Source organism: Castor canadensis, chromosome 10 (genome assembly GCF_047511655.1).
Source record: "Castor canadensis chromosome 10, mCasCan1.hap1v2, whole genome shotgun sequence".
In the NCBI taxonomy this organism is placed as follows: domain Eukaryota; kingdom Metazoa; phylum Chordata; class Mammalia; order Rodentia; family Castoridae; genus Castor; species Castor canadensis.
In genome coordinates, this window is record NC_133395.1 from 67968001 (window position 1) to 67988271 (window position 20271).

Genomic DNA, 20271 nt, shown 5'->3' on the forward strand with positions numbered 1-20271 from the left:
CTGATATCCATTAATTTGGGCCCTACATTCAGCAGGGATGTCTTAAGCACTAGAGGATCTGAAGAAACTGCTTAGCACATCATATTGAACTTTACTTACCCTAAACAAGGGGAAGAATTGGTTAAAAACTTATTTACAACCTATTGCTATTGGAACAAATACTAAATATGTAATCACAACCTCTTGGAGAATTTACCTACATTGTAGGGTTTCTGAGAGAATAAATGAATTGATGAATGTGAATTTACTAAGTAACAAAACAAAATTGATTATCTTTAAAATTAAACTCTTTTAAAGCAAATACATATACATAAATGGGAAAAGGAGTTGTCACCAGGTACCTACTTGAAATGCATATGGCTATCTTTATTTCCAAGCAATACTCATGCATAAAGGCATACAGCTGTAGCTTGATTATATGTCCCCATGACAACCACATATAGGATATCACAGGACTTGTTGCTGGTTTACTGTTCATTGACTTAGTAGAATTGCAACTTGATAATATTTTTTGACCTAGACATTGTTCCTATTAGTCTGCAGACATATGGTAGACTTGTGAGTCATTCACACAATTATAAAGCAAGTCAGTGTTTACAATGATCTTCCCATGCTGCAAATCAGTCCCCAGTTGAGAACTTTATGGCTCTGAATTCTCCTTTGTTCTTTTTATCTTGGATACCATGAGAGATACTTGGAATGCATACTAACTAGAAAAGAAAGGACATGCTCTATGAATATCTACAGAAAATCTTTATTACATCCTGGAATTTCAGGAAGTATGCTATAATCTTTCTTTAACCATCTAAATATATTAGAGATGCCAAAATTTTTACAGAATCTAAGCCAAAATTCTTTCTTGCTTTCCATTAAAAGAAATCCCTCCTTTGAAGCCTGGCTTTTTACCAGAAATGTAACAGTGTCTCTTTGTTCAGTTACATTAGCTAATTTCCCTCCAGTAGCTTCATTTTCCCAAACACATTTACATCTGTGCACAGAGATTAATGTAATTGCTAGTTCCAAACCACCAAAGTAATCAATAATATTGACAAGAAGAATGCCTGGTTTGCCATCTGTTTGCTTCTGTTACAATTTCAAGAGACATCTTTAAGACTTTATGTATCAGTTGACAGCAATGTTTGCCTTCCGGTTCAACAGTTGCTTTGTCAATTTGAGGGAAGTAAAGGGGCAGACCTAATATAGAACATGAAATTTCCTAGGTTTAAGATATTGTCCACAGTATACATCTACCCAGTTGACTCCCTGTAGAAAATGTCAGTGACATTTTCAATTGGAATTCCATGAATTTTAGTTACTATTCTGAAAATGAAGATGAATTTCCCAAGTTTTGAACTATGCATAGTAAAGAGTTTTGTGTACTTTTGCTTTATCCTACTGACCATATGAAAACAATGAGTTTTGTGTGACATAAATGTACTTTTGAAAAAAAATCTCATTTTTGTTTTTAAAATATCTTCTTAGATAACTACATTGTTGAATTATCAGCTGAAATTATCACCTTTTTTTGAAATTTTATTTCTAATAAATTAAATTCTCTACATTAGAATTGATCCCTGGTTTACATTAGCATGTGTTATAAAATTTTTTCTCTTTAAAAAATTCTATGTGCCATTCATTATTTTTCTTCATGACTATGGAATAATTAGATGTGTCTCATTTTTATTATTTATAATATGCATTAAATCTAATATATGATGATTTTAATCAATTCCTTTGCATATAAACATTATTTATAGAGAGATATATATAAAAATAACTTCTTTAGGGGAGCATGTTAAGATTTACATAAATTCCCATACAGTTCATATGTGTTTCTCAAAATACATATGCTTAAAATTATATTAAAATGAGGGAGTAGTTAGAATTTAGTATTTCCCATTTTATTTTGTCTTTATCTTCTTAAATATTTTTACTATTTTCAGCCAATATTCTATGCTAGAATATTTTCTTTTGAACTTTACAAAAATAAAAATAAAACAGAAGATTTTAAAGCTTATATTTAACATTATCAAATTAGTAGTTCTACTGGCAATTCAAAACAAAAATGTCATTATTTATTTGAGTTAGAAATGAGATAGGATTTTATGGATTAGAAAAACTACCTTGTTAGTAAGAAGTATTGTTACTACATTTACATTAAATAATTGAGGAAACTTTAACTCCAGTTTATTAAGTGACTTGCTTAAGGTCATTTGTGTATCAAGTAGTGAAACTGCAGCACAAATTTCATTCTTCTGGATCAAGATCCTGGAACTTTTCACCAATGCCATGAGGCTGCAGAAGAAAATTAAATGAATATAAATATAGCAGTGCCAGAGGTGGAAAAAAATTGCCTTCATTCTTAATAAACTTTATGTCAAATGTATCCTCTGCAGTTACCCATTTTAATATTAATTTTCTGTCCATCTACAGGACTGTGTTGTATGAATGTTGTCCTGGTTATATGAGAATGGAAGGAATGAAAGGCTGTCCAGCAGGTAAAAATCTAAATTTTCTGAGTGCATGAAGAACTTGTCTGGTGTAAGGAGACAGAATTGAGAGTTTTGTGGAGAAGACAGTTGTGTGCATGAGCATTTATGTGTGTCAATTTTGCACCAGCATAAATCCAAGAAATTTCTTCTATAAATCACGTATTTGTCATAATGATAAAATACTAGAACACTATTATACACTGGATGCTAGATAATACAATAAAAGCCTATTTTGAAGCCTTATTAAAGTATTTCAACTTTCCCTCAAGAATTTGATGCTTCGTGGAATGTATTCCTATTATTTAAAAGCATTAGGGTCCTTAGTGTAATGTTTAGAGGACTGTGAGATAATATTCTGGGAATAGTATCCTAAGTACTTATTCATTCCTTTATTCTTTCAGTTATGCCTATTGACCATGTTTACGGTACACTGGGTGTGGTAGGAGCCACCACAACACAGCATTATTCTGATGTCTCAAAACTCAGGGAAGAAATTGAAGGAAAGGGGTCATTCACGTACTTCGCACCGAGTAATGAGGCTTGGGACAACTTGGATTCTGTAATTCATCTTTTATTAATATATTTGTAGTGTGCTATTGTTTCATTAACTTGAATATTAATAGAACTTTCTGTCTTGCTACTGTGCATATATAAGAATATACAAAAGAATGAGTTATCAAGGGAAATAATGCATGTTCATACAACCATGAATGGATTTTCCCCAGACTCACAGAATAATTTATAAAATGGGAAAACAGGAATAAACTGATAGGACAATTATTATTATTGTATTTTACTCCTTTCCTCTTAAAAAATGTAATTTTAAATGACATATCTAAAACAAAGTTAAGAAACCTTGTTAAATTTGAAATCTATCATAAGCTATATTGCAGAGCTATACTTTATTAAATATGTTTAATTGCATGTAAATGTATATGGCAGTTCAGAGATTCTAAGATTTGTAAATTTTTATGTATATTTAAGTGAAGCATTGCAGACAATGTATTTGATTTTTAGACTCTTTTGTGTACAGTCTAATATACAACACACAACAAATATGACTCAACTTCCAAGTCTGTAAAACTGGTATAAAAATACCAGAAGTAGAATGCATCGCTACTACTTGATTTAAAGAAGAATTAACAATTCCTATTTTGGTCAATATAGGCATAGGCATAGTCCTATTGTCATTTTTTGCTACATTATCTGTGTGGTTAGTTGCTTGAGTTACAGAGCTCTCTCTTACCTACCCCACATCTCAATGTCTTGTCCACTTCCTTTTGATAACTCTTCTTGTTATAATCATTACATTTTAATGTCACAAAATCTTCAGTGGTTCCTCACTGCCAGTTTCATTTACTGCTTAATCAGACATTAAAGTCCTATAATTATTGTACCAAATACCTTTCTGAAAATCTTTCTTTTTTTAAATTTTTTTATTATTCATATGTGCATACAATGTTTGGGTCATTTCTCCCCCCTACCCCCACCCCCTCCCTTACCACCCACTCTGCCCCCTCCCTCTCCCCCCCACCCCCTCGATACCCGCAGAAACTATTTTGCCCTTATCTCTAATTTTGTTGAAGGGAGAGTATAAGCAATAATAGGAAGGAATAAGGGTTTTTGCTAGTTGAGATAAGGATAGCTATACAGGGAGTTGACTCATTAATTTCATGTGCATGTGTGTTACCTTATAGGTTAATTCTTTCTGATCTAACCTTTTCTCTAGTTCCTGGTCCCCTTCTTCTATTGGCCTCAGTTGCTTTTAAGGTATCTGCTTTAGTTTCTCTGTGTTGAGGGCAACAAATGCTAGCTAATTTTTTAGGTGTCTTACCTATCCTCATACCTCCCGTGTGTTCTTGCTTTTGTCTTGTGATCAAAGTTCAATCCCCTTGTTGTGTTTGCCCTTGATCTAATGTCCACATATGAGGGAGAACATACAATTTTTGGTCTTTTGGGCCAGGCTAACCTCACTCAGAATGATGTTCTCCAATTCCATCCATTTACCAGCGAATGATCACATTTCGTTCTTCTTCATGGCTGCATAAAATTCCATTGTGTATAGATACCACATTTTCTTGATCCATTCGTCAGTAGTGGGGCATCTTGGCTGTTTTCATAACTTGGCTATTGTGAATAGTGCTGCAATAAACATGGGTATGCAGGTGCCTCTGGAGTAACCTGTGTCACAGCCTTTTGGGTATATCCCCAAGAGTGGTATTGCTGGATCAAATCGTAGATTAATGTTTAGCTTTTTAAGTAGCCTCCAAATTTCCTTCCAGAGTGGTTATACTAGTTTACATTCCCACCAGCAGTGTAAGAGGGTTCCTTTTTCCCCCGCATCCTCACCAACACCTGTTGTTGGTGGTGTTGCTAATGATGGCTATGCTAACAGGGGTGAGGTGGAATCTTAGTGTGGTTTGAATTTGCATTTCCTTTATTGCTAGAGATGGTGAGTATTTTTTCATGTGTTTTTTGTCCATTTGAATTTCTTCTTTTGAGAAAATTCTGTTTAGTTCACTTGCCCATTTCTTTATTGGTTCATTAGTTTTGGGAGAATTTAGTTTTTTTAAATTCCCTATATATTCTCGTTATCAGTCCTTTGTCTGATGTGTAGCTGGCAAATATTTTCTCCCACTCTGTGGGTATTCTCTTAAGTTTAGAGACCATTTCTTTTGTTGAGCATAAGCTTTTCAGTTTTATGAAGTCCCATTTATCTATGCTATTTCTTAGTTGCTGTATTGCTGGGGTTCCATTGAGAAAGTTCTTACATACACCTACTAACTCCAGAGTGTTTCCTACTCTTTCCTGTATCAAATTTAGAGTTTGTGGTCTGATATTAAGATCCTTGATCCATTTTGAGTTAATCTTGGTATAGGGTGATATACATGGATCTAGTTTCAGTTTTTTGCAGACTGCTAACCAGTTTTCCCAGCAGTTTTTGTTGAAGAGACTGTTTTTTCTTCATTGTGTAGTTTTAGCTCCTTTGTCAAAGACAAGTTGGTTATAGTTGTGTGGCTTCATATCTGGGTCAGAGGAGATTCTGTTCCACTGGTCTTCATGTCTGTTTTTGTGCCAGTACCATGCTGTTTTTATTGTTATTGCTTTGTAATATAGTTTGAAGTCAGGTATCGTGATACCTCCAGCATTGTTCTTTTGACTGAGTATTGCCTTGGCTATTCGTGGCCTCTTGTGTTTCCATATAAATTTCACAGTAGATTTTTCAATCTCTTTAATGAATGTCATTGGAATTTTGATGGGAATTGCATTAAACATGTAGATTACTTTGGGGAGTATCGACATTTTTACTATGTTGATTCTACCAATCCATGAGCATGGGAGATCTCTCCACTTTCTATGGTCTTCCTCAATCTCTACAGTTTTCCTTGAAGAGGTCTTTCACATCCTTTGTTAAGTTTACATCTAGATATTTGATTTTTTTTGAGGCTACTATAAATGGAATTGTTTTCACATATTCTTTCTCAGTTTGTTCATTATTAGTGTATAGAAATGCTAATGATTTTTCTATGTTGATTTTATATCCTGCTACCTTGCTATAGCTATTGATGGTGTCTAGGAGCTTTTGAGTAGAATTTTTTGGGTCTTTAAGGTATAGGATCATATCATCTGCAAATAGGGATATTTTGACACTTTCTTTACCTACTTGTATTCCTTTTATTCCTTCTTCTTGCCTAATTGCTCTGGCTAAAAATACCAGTACTATGTTGAATTGGAGCGGAGATAGTGGGCATCCTTGTCTTGTTTCTGATTTTAGAGGGAATGGTTTCAGTTTTTCTCCGTTAAGTATAATGCTGGCCGTAGGTTTGTCGTATATAGCTTTTATAATGTTGAGGTACTTTCCTTCTATTCCTAGTTCTGAAAATCTTTCTTAATATCATCTGAGAAACATAAAAGTAGGTATTGACACAGCCTACATTGCCTTCTCAACTATTGCCCTATGTCATTCACTGGACTCCGAAAGATATCCCAGCATTCCTATCCATTTACATCTCCTCTACTCTTGCATGTTTATCTCCAAATCACTTTAAGAATATCTGACATTCATCCATTGACCTCTAAAAGCATTTTTTTCTTCCTACTACCCTATATCTTACTATATTTCCATTCACCTCCTGCTATAAGTACTGTAATTGTTGAGATTTCACCTTATTTACTACTGAATTTCCTGGAACATCAAGTGTAGCATAATATAATATGTGGTATTGGGACATTAAAAGGCACTGGTGGTTGAATTCTTGAATGTGTTATGGAATAAGCATAAAATTCTTCTTAAACTAAAGTGTTTATGCAATTATGTAAGTTTAATTTTTTCCCACTTAAAATATTTAGTTATCTGATAATGTCTAATCACACTAAGTCTTAAACTTACATCGATTGTCTATTCATCAATATAGTCACTTAAAATTATGTTTTGTCTCTAAAAATATCCAAGTACTCCTATCATATTCAAGACACTTAACTAAAGTTCTTGAATTTATAAAGTTTCTTATTTAAGTGAAATAGTTATTTTTTAATCAATTTTATATTATCAACTGATAATGCAATAAGACAGTAGCAAGAGTAGAAATAGGATAATCAAGACAACTTCAAAAAGTGAACGACAATAAAATGAACTTCAATTTCAATTTTTCCTAGGATATCCGTAGAGGTTTGGAGAACAATGTAAATGTTGAATTACTGAATGCTTTACACAGCCACATGGTTAATAAGAGACTGTTGACCAAGGATTTAAAACATGGCATGGTTATTCCTTCAATGTACAACAATTTGGGGCTTTTCATTAATCATTATCCTAACGGGGTAAGTTTGATTTACAAAACAAACATTTCTGAGTGGTGTCATCCTTAATGTTATCGGTACCTTTCCTGTAATCTATACATAAATGATAAGTTAATATAACATAAGTGCTTATATCATGACTTTCTCCCAAATCTAGGACAAGTACATTTTCAATCTGATTACTAGTTCTACTAAAGATTGTGAATGATAAATTACATTTTTAGTTCATTGACAGTAGATTTACATACTCTATAAAAGTGAAACTTAGTAGCTGGTGGATTTTAAATAATTTTTATAGATAAAAAAGGATAATCAGAGAATGAATGTTCTTTTACTCACTCTCCGGCTACTATACTGATTGAAGTTCTTGTGTGTTTAGATAAGACTGTGGTAAATTGCCAACAGGGTCATAGGATTCTTTCAAAAGTCATATTCCCAGGGATAAAAATGTCAGTGATGAAGCAATACTTAGGATGTCATCACAATAAAACTAATTATACTTTTACAATAATTTTTTTCTCTGGAACTTATTTTATAGCTAATCAGAATTCTTTTTTTAATTTTATTTTTGGGTGGTACTAGGGCTTAAACTCAGGATTGCTAGGCAGGTGCTCTTACATTTGAGCTAGGTCTCCAGCCATTTTTGCTTTGGTTATTTTGTAGATGGGTCTCTATTTTTTTGATGGTACTAGGGTTTGAACTCAGAGCCTCACACTTTCTAGGCAGGCACTCTACTACTTTAGCCACTCTATCAGCCCATTTTTGTGTTGGGTATTTTCGAGATAAGGTCTCACAAATTATTTGCCAGCCTGACTTAAACCACCATGATCCTCCTAATCTGTTCCTCCTGAGTGGCTCAGATTACAGGCGTGAGCCACTGGCACCCAGCCAAGGTCTTGTGTTTGCCCAGGCTCAGCTAGACCACAGAGCTTAATTTTACACTTCCTGCCATTGCTGGGATGACAGGCACAGGCCACCACTTATAGCTATAAATTGACGTGGGTTCTTGCTAACTTTTTGCCTGTGCTGGCCTGGAACAGTGCTCCTTAAGATCTCAGCCTCTCAAGTAGCTAAGATTACAGGTGCAAGCCACCAGCCACCAGCTCCCAAAATAATTCTTTATATAATCCATTGATATACATTAGGAATAATTTATGACTTTAAAAAGAAAATTAAAAACAAAAACAATAATTCAAATGAAAAATGCTTTTGCCTTGTTTTCAGATATGCTATGTGTATGTAACTAACTTGGGTTCTGAGCTTCGTTCTGTTTTCTCTTGTGGTTTGTTTTTAGATGCAGTAATGTGTAAATCTTAATCTACAGCATTTACATTCAGAACGTAGGTTCCTTCATCTTACACTTAGAATAAATGTAAAACTGGCAATGATTTTGCTGTCTCCATGATTAGTAGATAGCTCTGACTTTAGTACTTTGGTTTTCCCAAATAATTATAGGTTGTCACTGTTAACTGTGCTCGAGTCATCCATGGGAACCAGATTGCAACAAATGGTGTTGTACATGTCATTGACCGTGTCCTTACACAAATTGGTACCTCGATCCAAGATTTCATTGAAGTAGAAGATGAACTTTCATCTTTTAGAGTAAGTACAAAAGCTGATTCTCTTGGATCACAGAAATCTCTCTTCTTTCCTTGTCAAAATCTAAGAACAATAAAAATGCTACTAACTAAACCTGGAAGAAATGTAACCAATACATTTCATAAAATGACAGTTTTCATTTTACATGGGAGAAGTCATCTTATATGAAATAATTATATTTATGTGGACAGATTGATAATGAATGATTAATTATGTAACTATAGTATTTTTAGTGCATTTAGAGTGTGTCTTTCTCAGTTATTGTATTTACTGCTAGATTATGTTATCATAATCTAGCAAACATTGGCAAAATTTCAAATAAACACAGTTTGAGAGAAATTGGAAAAGAATTAATTGGTTGTGCCAGAAAGTATTGTTTTAAAGATCTACTAAGAACAAACATCTATAATGAAGCAAGCTATCAACTCCCTCATGACTGACTGAGCTAAGTGTGCTATGATTTTCTTCTGGATTTGCAATGTGTAATCCTCTGAAATCACATTTGTGTTTCAGGCAGCTGCCATCACATCTGACTTATTGGAATCCCTTGGAAGAGATGGTCACTTTACACTCTTTGCTCCTACAAATGAGGCTTTTGAGAAACTCCCACGAGGTGTCCTAGAACGGATCATGGGAGATAAAGTGGCTTCTGAAGGTAGTAAACTGTCTTCCTCTCTGAGAAGTCTCACAGAAATCTGGGAAGAAGAAAATTAAAGAGAGGCTAGTTCTTTCCAATAACATCAGCTCTAAGAAGAAACAGCAAAGAAAAAAAAATATTCTGTGATACACTATAGCAATCATTTTTTATAGTCCTTGAAAAATTGGGCAAGGAATAATCCTTAAATAATAAGAACATCCTTAAGATTGCAACCTTTTGTGCTCTTTCCAAGTAAATAGATAGGTGAAGTGTGAAAAATACTATATCATCAAATTTTAATACTGCTGCAATGTGATTAATTATAAATTCATGCTAAATGATATAATTGAGTTGAGAAAATTTAATCATTCTCTTGGGAAACTACTTAACAAATTTTGTGTCTTTTCCAATATCCCTTCTATGGTCAAATAAATTTCACATTGTGCAAGCATGTTTCATATACTCAGCCTATCCCAAAATACATTTACCATTTTAAAAAGACAAATTTTTAAGGATGTCAATCTAGAAATTTTTGAGGCTGAGACCTCTTAAACTGCATTTCAAGAAATCTTTATTTGGGCTACTTTCTAGATGTTGTCTTTAGGGAATTATTCATCTTACCTTCTGCCCCTATCAACCTCCTTACAAATTATGCACAGATATTCTATTTGGAGTAGTTAATACAATATAGTACTTGGGGATTTTAGAATATGTGTCACTAACAGCTTCACACACCTTCTAAAAGGACTAACTTTTCTTGCTTTCACATGAGGAATTACTTCCTTATGACAGCTGGAACTGGATTACCACATTGCTAGTACTGCAAAAATTGATTCTAAAGTTAAATTTCTTCCTACTTCCTGCCAAGTTGAACTGTTTCTATTGTAGAACTGATGGTGAAAAAACATTCCTAGAACACAAACAGTTAAGATTTTTAAATCTTTGGTCAATCCTTAGGGCTAACATATATGTTATATTTCTTAGGCATACTTAGTTCCACAAAGAAACACATTTTTACAGATCAAAATATATTTCCTTGATGTGAAATCTTGATTTTTTCATTTGTCCACCAGCTCTCATGAAGTACCACATTTTAAATACTCTCCAATGTTCTGAGGCTATTACGGGAGGAGCTGTATTTGAGACCATGGAAGGAAATACAATTGAGATAGGATGTGAAGGTGATAGCATCACAATAAATGGAATCAAAATGGTGAACAAAAAAGACATTGTGACAAAGAATGGTGTGATTCATTTGATTGACGAGGTCCTCGTTCCAGATTCTGGTGAGCAATGGTTTCATAATTTTTGCTAACTTTTTTTTCTTTTTACCAATTATGGTGTCCAAGAGTAAGTCTATGATAAATAAATGTGCAGTACAAAGAATGGCATGTGAAGAACAAACACAAAGGGAACAGTGAGCTAGCTGAGTAATAAGTAGGAGTCCTGTGTAGTTAAGGCATTCCATGCACAGACTTTGCCTAACATCAAATATTTATAAAGGTTCTCACAGTGTCAGAGTTTTTCTTGGCAACAAAAGGATAAATGGAGAAAGCTGTGACATTCACAAGGGCAGAAAGAAATGAAAGGTGAGAGCAACAGATAATTAAAACTGTAGTAGAAAGATAAGAAAGTTTGCTTCTTAAATTCTTTGTGGTTATCAAACTTCCTAAGTGGAAACTGGAAATCTTCTCATAAGGGAAGTTCAGGATATCTTACTAACTTGACATTGCAGTAAATAGATTATAATATTAGAAGAGAACCACAAATTAATTTACTAATTCCCTGATGAAGATAATAAAAATGATGAAATTGTTGAGATGGTGATGGTTTATTTTGCAGCCAAACAAGTCATGGAGCTGGCTGGAAAACAGCAAACCACTTTCACAGACCTTGTGGCCCAGTTAGGCTTGGCATCTTCTCTGAAACCAGATGGAGAATACACTTTATTGGCACCTGTGAACAATGCATTTTCTGGTATGTACTGGACACTGTTGCTCCTGCTCTCCCCACAAGAGACCTTTGTTTCTTCTCCATGATTATTTTCAAAAAGAAATAATAGATGTTTGACAAAGTGTTGATTAGTTTCTGCATTGGGTACACATATAATGTGTTACTATTACATAGTCGTTACTAAAATATCCTTCATTTCAAAACATGGTACTATTTTTTTCTTTTATTGTTGTGCTGGGTGGGGGTACATTGTGGTATTTACAAAGGTTCTTACAATGTATCAAACACATCTCCATGGCTCCCTTAAAAAAGATGATAGTGTACAGGGAATGGAAGTTTGTCATAAGGAATACTCAGTTATTCTGTGAATCTAGTATTTACAGCACACATAAGTATGCATTAATATACCTTAAGAAAAATAAATCTTATTATTTATTTGATGTCAAAATAATAATATTTAGAGATCAATAGGTATATGTTGCACCCCAGTTATAATTTGACACTGGTCAAATTATAAATAAATAAATAAATAAATAATAAAGCAAAAGGCTACTATTCCATTTTATGATGTGAAATATTATGTTTTTCACCTAGTAGTTGCTATTATTAAAAATGTTTAGATTAATGCAAATTGACATTTTCCAAAAAAAATGATTCCATAAGAAAATATTTCAATTGTTAGATAAAACTTACTAAGTTTAAAAATCACACATTTTTGTTTTTCCAAGTACTGAATTGTAACATAGAAAATTATTAATTAAAAAAATTCAGATTTGTAGAAATACTGTTTGTCTTCCTTGTAATAATGATGCCCATATGTTTTGACATTAACCTACATTTACAAGGCTATATGACTTGATTCTTTTTCCAATAATAAGATGAATTTGTAAATGATTGACAAATAGTCATTCTTAGGCCTAATAGACTTCTGATTGTCAGAAAAAAACTTTGCCCACTATAAGCATTATTTCCCAATGACCAGTAGAAAGTATGGAACCCTTACAGAGATGAAGCTTATTGTCTGAACTGCATAACGCCATGTTATAATAATTTTATGCCATAGGTCGCAGTTTCTAATTGGTGAATCAAATTGCTGGCTTTGATCATTTAGCTGACTCAAATATTGTATTTGATCCATATCAATAGTGTTAGGTTTTATCCGTTTTCATTTTTTTCTCTTACCAGGAAATACAAATATTTTCCATGTAAAATAATGCTCTTTCTTAATGAATTTATCATAGATGATACTTTGAGTATGGATCAGCGCCTTCTTAAATTAATTCTGCAGAATCACATATTGAAAGTAAAAGTTGGCCTTAGTGATCTCTACAATGGGCAGATACTAGAGACCATTGGAGGCAAGCAGCTCAGAGTCTTCGTTTACCGTACAGTAAGTGAATCAGAAAAAGATCAAACATTCACATTGACATAAATGTCACATGGCATGCACTTGTCAAAGAATTGCCACAACAAATGCTTCCCAGAATTTTTTACAAAGTGATTTTAATAGCCAATACTCAGAGGAAGATCAGGAAAGGGTGTGGCTTGGGTGAAAAACTGAAAAATGTATATCAAAATTGCTATGTATTATTAAGTCAGATAACCTGCATTTATTTCATTAAATTAGTATGTTCTAAAGCACTAATTATTTTAATTCTATTCTAGAAAGCACTAAAAGCCCTCTAAAATAAACTTTTGATTTGTAGAGTACATTATGCCTTACAAAATACTTTTTATAGAGAGTCAAATGATGAGTTTTTTTGTAATGTGAACCATTCAATAAAGGAATTGTTTTTGAATGACTTTAAAGTTATATTTTTATAGGCACATAGATATTTTTGGATTATATAAGATGACTATAAAGTACTTTCAGCAAGAAATTTCAAGAAATATTGCTTATCAAAATTACAGTGCAACCAGTTGTACTAATTCAGTTTCTGTCCACAGAACAAACTCAGCTATATCTAAAAGATTTCACAAGAAGACAAGCATTGCCTGGAACTGTTAAACAGTACACAGTGGCCACTCATTCAGTATAGCACAATTCTAAGGCACATGTTTTTAAGTAATGCAGTAAATGAACTTCAAATTTAAATTATACATATACACATATTGCTTTTATTCAAAAACTGCAAATGAATAAAAAATTTTACTTTGAATTGATTTGGTTTAACAATCAAGAAAATATAGTAAACATTTGTGAAGATTACAAGAGGCACTGAAGTCAAGAAACTGTATATGTAATATTGACCTAAACAAAGGAAAAATGTGGAAGTAGAATTCTTGGAACTTTAGTAACTTAGTGATAAGACTCCAGACCTGACAGGTAGGGGTAGTTTAACTACTAGTAGAAAACCTGATAGAATGAGAAGGATTTAATCAGATGGTGCCAGACGTTGAAAATGGAGAAGAGAAGCTGTTTCCTTTTACCTCTGAAGGGCCAATCCAGAAATCAATCAGCTACCTTCAATAGGAAATTTCAAGCAAAGAAAAAGAAATCATTTATCATTTCTGATTTTGTAGGCTGTCTGCATTGAAAATTCATGCATGGTCAGGGGAAGCAAGCAAGGAAGAAATGGTGCTATTCATATATTCCGAGAAATTATCCAACCAGCCGAGAAATCCCTTCATGAAAAGCTAAAACAAGATAAGCGCTTTAGGTAAGCTTACTAGCAACATCTTCACAATGAAATGAGAGCTATTGACATATTTATGTCTCACAGTTACTATCCCAAAAGGCACTCAATTTCTAATAATGATAAAAATAAACTTTAAAATAAGAAATCCATACAAATGTTTTTAAAGTTGTTACATTTTCAGTGCTATTTGATTTGCTTTCTGAGACACCATATATTTCAGTCTAACAGATGAAACTACTCCATGCAACTTTTCTTAAAATGGGGTTTTTTAAAAATGGTAATATTAACAGACTGACTATTTGATAGAATAGTAAATAAGAAAATTGCCTCTATTTCATTATAAAGTGTGAACTTGTCAAGTTTTAGACAAAAACAGAGATGAAAAAATTTAAAGTATATTATATATTTAAATCATTTCCCAGGATAAAACTTTCTTAACAAGTAAGTTGTACCTGAAACATGAAAATGTTTGAGGAGGTTTCTCATTTTTTCCCACAAAACATGGATTCTTTTCTACTCTATGCATGTGGTTTTAGATACCCAAATCTAAAGCTAATAAAATTAAGCTACCTTCTTCTTGCTTAGTGTCTTCCTCAGCCTACTTGAAGCTGCAGATATGAAAGATCTGCTGACACAACCTGGAGACTGGACCTTATTTGCACCAACCAATGATGCCTTCAAGGGAATGACAAATGAAGAAAAAGAAGTTCTGATTAGTGAGTAGAAGTGAATGCTAGATATTTGCTCCTTGATTTCAGGATCTCAGTTCTTCCTCAAACTTTCCTACCCAGATGTCAGCCTAAAATGGTCCCTTCTCCCATACTTTTGGCAAGCTTCAGTTTCCTTTAATCCCACTTGGGACGTGTGAAGGGTCAGTCATTAACATTTGTTCATACATTTCTTTCTCTCATGTTGTTGTTTATTGAAAGATATACAAATACATGGCAGAAAAGGAAAAAAGTCATAATTTTAAAACTAACTTGGGCTTTTTTCTCTTAGTGAGTATGGTCATATTTTTATTGATTTCATTGAAATGAATGAATGTTTTGATATAGCATTTGTATCATTTGTATCACCTTCAGAAAACAATGACATTATGGGAAAATAGTGTGGAGAATAATGACAAGGAAATGGTTTGTTCCTTAGTACTTGTACTGCCAAATGTCATCAAATAAAACATATTATTAAATAATTATATATTATTTCCCCTAGGGGACAAAAATGCTCTTCAAAACATCATCCTTTACCACTTGACACCAGGAGTTTACATCGGAAAAGGATTTGAACCTGGTGTTACTAACATTCTAAAGACCACACAAGGAAGCAAAATCTATCTGAAAGGAGTAAGTTGGCTAGAATGAGTTTATGAAAGTAATCATCCATCATTAAGTTATCTTAATGTCCATTCTTCATTAAATTTCACATTGGCATTTCCCCATATTTCCATAGGTAAATGAAACACTTCTGGTGAATGAACTGAAATCCAAAGAATCTGACATCATGACAACAAATGGTGTCATTCATGTTGTTGATAAACTGCTCTATCCTGCAGGTTGGTAATTATTGAACATATGGATAGATTAAGACTTTTTCAATATAAATCTAGGTCTTTATTTCACATTTTCTTGCTAACATTCATTTAATATTCCTCTTCATAGACATACCTGTTGGAAATGATCGGCTGCTGGAAATACTTAATAAATTAATCAAATACATCCAAATTAAGGTAAGGAATGGCATAAGATTTATTTCTAATATGTTGAACAGATATTGTAGGTTTAAAATAAGAGACTAGAAATGGATACATTAAGTAAATATACACTGGGCTTTGATTGTTCTTTGTTGCTTATGCATCACTGGCCCACCAATAAAGAAATGACTATCTCTTCATGGTTTTGATCAACAAATATCTTTCAAAGCTACTTGGGGTAAAGTAGTATATCAGTGTCATGGGAAATTTAAGTATAATTGGATATTATCTTAATTCAAAATGTTTACAGTCCTGTTAGAGAGATAAGACATACTTAAATAATTACAACAGTTATGCCATCAAGGCTATATCACCAAATATCCTTCCTACTAAATATGATAGAAAGATAAGAAATTTACTTATTATGTCAACTTTGATCGAATGTACTATAATTCCAGAACTCCAGAGGCTGAGGCAGGAAGATTGCAAGTTTGAGACCCTGTTTCAAAAATAAATAAAAGGAATTTACTCATATACAATGTCACTAATCACAAGTTAAAGTCAAAAGAATATTTTTCATCTTTCCCCTTATAGAGTCAAAGTAGCAGAAAACATGAAATCATCTTTAATAAATATACTTAAGTTTGAATTAATTACTCTGTAATTTTATAATGCTGAGTAATAAATCCAATGATTTTATGACATCTGGCATGACAGCAGGGAATTAGGACATGACTTAGATGAGGACTTCATTTCTATTAAGAGCAATGAGAACTTAACAATTTTTATATTGGTAAAAATTAAAGTGGTGCCATGGTTTTGTTTATACAGCCATTACATTTCATGTTACTAAACATAAACCTTTATTTTCAGTTTGTTCGTGGTAGCACTTTCAAAGAAATTCCCATGACTGTCTATAGTAAGTATATGATGAATATCGACTACACATAAGTAACAAGATACAAAACCAAAAACATTAATTTTCTTTGAATTGACAAACAGACTATTGATAATCTGGTATTTAGAATTCCAGACATTGGTAAATCTCATTCTCTTTGAAATGGGGCTCAAGGTTTAGGAGAGACCTTTTGGCCTTGACCATACCCTTCAATTCCACTTTCCTGTTAGTGGAAAAATGAGAGTGATAGGATATGAGACAGTAAAATAAAACCCTAGTGTAAGAAACAGAAAAAGTTAAAAGTACAAAACAAAAGGAAACATAGCTAAAAGACATTCAAGAGCTATCTGAAAATTCAAATGTGTGGACATAGAAACAACATTGCCAAAGGACTTGTCACTCATTCTCCTATCAAGTCCTGAGCTATAGGAAGGTGTGCCAAAAAATCCCAATGTTTGTGAGGTGGCAATCCAGACACTCTCCCCATCCATAATTGGACAAAGAAACACAAAATCCTCTAGGTGATAAACCTAAGGTTTTTAGATTCCAAGGTTATTTCATCCCTGACACTACCAGATTATCAAAGTTAAACCTCTACTACTTAATAAGTGTAATGGGTATTTTATTCTCATAAATGTCAGTCATAGGACATCTTTTTTATTGTAACTTTATCTTCCTTTGTCTTTTTTCTTTCTTTCATTGTATCATTCAAAGCAAAAATTCTTTTCATTTTGTTTTGGCTCTACAATTAAACCCTAAAAATATATCAGTAGCTAAAACATTACTTCAATTCTTACATTTATTCTGGCTAGAAAATTATTTTATTTTAGATCATGAATATCCAGTTATTTAAGTGATAGCATTCTCCTTAAGATTTACACAGATATGGAAAAGGAGCAAAACCAGCATAAGGAGCAAAACAAAATGTCTGTTTCTCTTATGAATTTAAACTATGTGATGATAATATATAAATTTCCATTATCAGCCTAGCTCAGCATGGTCTTAAGGATTTAATTAATATAGTGATTTAGCCTGGGAATACATAATTTTATTAAAAATATATTTTACAATAAATGAAATGATCCTAATGGGCTCTATTCATCAGACATGTTATGTCATCTTTCTCCACCAAAGGTATATACACATTTCTTTATCTTTCATACTATATCCATGTCAGTTCTACCATTTTCCACACATGACACAGCTAAACATCTCAGAAGATGAGATACCCATGTTGTGCTATCATCTCAACTCTAAGGTGTCAGCATTGTGTTGTGATTGCACAGTCAGCTTTAGTGCAGCTCTTCATTTAATGGTATTAGCTTTAAAGGCTTCTAATTAGAAATTTTTAAAAAACAGCAGCTCTATTGGCATAGTTTCAGTGACACATTTTCTTCCAGCTAACCTGTACAACTAGTCAACCAACTGTTATTTTTAATGAATTTTGTACTTTATTATCTCACTTGAGTAGATTATACACATTTTATATGTCATCATTCATTTAAAATATGTCACCACTTAAATGAAGAAAAATAATGATTATGATGAATCTGGAAATTAAATACCTTTTAAACTTGAAATTAAATGCTGACCATATCATATTTGTTGCATAGAGCTCATGTCTGACTGGTTGAAATTAACTGTTACCTTTAAATATTTTGAACTCTTCTTCATATTTTCCTTTCTCTGTACTATTATCAAATGCATGGAAACATTTTAAACATCTTTTTTCTTTCAATGTCCTTTTAATTGAGAAAGAATCAACAATGCAATTTAAGGTATTATGGAATTAATCATGTTTATTTGTCTTCTGTTGCTATGCAGCCAGTATTTTCAAGAAGTACAAAAGAAGGTAAAAAGCTTTAGGGGTACAGTTCAAAAAGTTAGATTTCTAGATAGAATTCCTAATTTAGTGAGTATTGATTTCACTGGAACAAATCCAAGTCACTGGACTTCAGAGTTCTACATCTGGACATAAGAAGATATTAATTATGTACTGTGATTATTTCCTGTATCTGACTGCCTGAGCATATTACCATATCTGATAACTTAGTGCCCTTCAAAAGAAAAAGAAAAGCTTTTTTCATGTTGCTTTATGTAAATATCATTCATATTCAACTTTCTATACTTTCAGCAACTAAAATTATAACCAAAGTTGTGGAACCAAAAATTAAAGTGATTCAAGGTAGTCTTCAGCCTATTATCAAAACTGAAGGTAAAAAAAAATCAATGCTATACATGGTTCCTTTTATTTTGAAAAAGAATCACATAATATACTGATTTCTATGAATGTATCTACATTCTTTTTGAAACTAACATGCTAAATATTTCTATACCAGTAGCATGCTCTTTTAATTAGAGAATGTAGAGTGCAAATTATTTAGCAACGTAGATGGTGCATCCCTAATACTTTCAGTACATTTGCTTGTATTTGATTTCACACTAATTTGATTGATGTTATATTAGCACTGGTACCCAGATACTCACTAAACAAATAAATCTTAACATTTTTACTGTAGTTAGATTCTTTCAGGGAGTGTGGAGTTTTGTAGTTTTGTTCCCAGTCCCTCCACGTGATATATTTTGTACCATTATAAAAAACTTGCTCAAAAAAGTGTTCAGGAATTTCCCATTTGGCAGAGCATAGAAAACATACAGCAAAGGAAATATCCAAAAGTTCGACCAGTTATGGTCGTAATGTGATGGAATTTTAAGATTCCATTGGAATTTTAAGATAAGCAAACACAGATAAGATTGTTAAAATTAGATCTCCGGAAACAGAAAAGGAGATGTCTTTGTTCAGTGAGTTAATCATTAGAATCCTAAATTCCAGACCTCCACCTATTTTATGTACATATATAAGTTCTCTCTTCATGTTTCAGACTCAGTAAGCAGTCACTTTTCTCTCTACACTTACTGTGTAGGTGGACTATCTTCAACATCTCTAACATTACCTTCATTCCATATACCTCAATTATCTCCATGGATCAATCTTTAAGCATTTCTTATTTCTATATTTAAGTATCTTGATGTATTAAGTTACCACATAGAACAGACCTGGTTGTCTTTTTTATTTTATAAAAATATAGAAACTCTTACAAAAAAATAGATTGTCCCTTTGGATTGAATTTCATGAAGACTATTGCTGTAAACATCTTTGATTTTTCTATTTCTTCTCCTTCTGTGGACTGAGATGGCAGTTCTTCCCATATACTTGTCTATTTCTTTTAAAGTGAGTCATGTCTTAAAATTGAGTCATTGAAAATACATGTAAAGATGGATTTCCTGATTAACAATCTATACTATAATTCACTCTCGATAACTAAAATTGTGTTATTCTTTGAAATCTGTGCTTAGTTTTATTTTAAATACAATACATCTAGTTATTTCATTGTGTTTACATGTTGATGAAGAGAATTTGGAGTTTTAAGAAGAAATTAAATCACAGGAATTTTTGTTGAGAAGTATTTCTTCATCATCTTAATGAAAAATGACCAAAAGAATCTTGGTAATGCCATTGTTTTTAAAACTCAGATTCCCAAATTTCAGTACAACTAATACAC

The 20271-nt window shown here is 32.6% G+C and overlaps 1 protein-coding gene across 4 annotated transcripts in view; it reads left to right on the plus strand.

Annotated features, from left to right (window-relative positions):
- Window positions 1-20271, plus strand: part of Postn (periostin) — a 32042-nt gene that overhangs the window by 2886 nt on the left and 8885 nt on the right. For 2 of the 4 annotated variants that reach the window (XM_020151717.2, XM_020151720.2), the window contains exons 3-17: window positions 2434-2498; window positions 2894-3051; window positions 7149-7313; window positions 8748-8894; window positions 9405-9546; window positions 10602-10814; window positions 11371-11505; window positions 12723-12871; window positions 14005-14141; window positions 14706-14836; window positions 15333-15463; window positions 15570-15672; window positions 15779-15846; window positions 16684-16729; window positions 18843-18923. In XM_020151717.2, coding sequence (XP_020007306.2) covers window positions 2434-2498; window positions 2894-3051; window positions 7149-7313; window positions 8748-8894; window positions 9405-9546; window positions 10602-10814; window positions 11371-11505; window positions 12723-12871; window positions 14005-14141; window positions 14706-14836; window positions 15333-15463; window positions 15570-15672; window positions 15779-15846; window positions 16684-16729; window positions 18843-18923 — 1871 coding nt within the window. The remainder of the gene's footprint in view (window positions 1-2433; window positions 2499-2893; window positions 3052-7148; window positions 7314-8747; window positions 8895-9404; window positions 9547-10601; window positions 10815-11370; window positions 11506-12722; window positions 12872-14004; window positions 14142-14705; window positions 14837-15332; window positions 15464-15569; window positions 15673-15778; window positions 15847-16683; window positions 16730-18842; window positions 18924-20271) is intronic. The other 2 variants (XM_020151718.2, XM_020151722.2) reach the window with 1 other exon arrangement.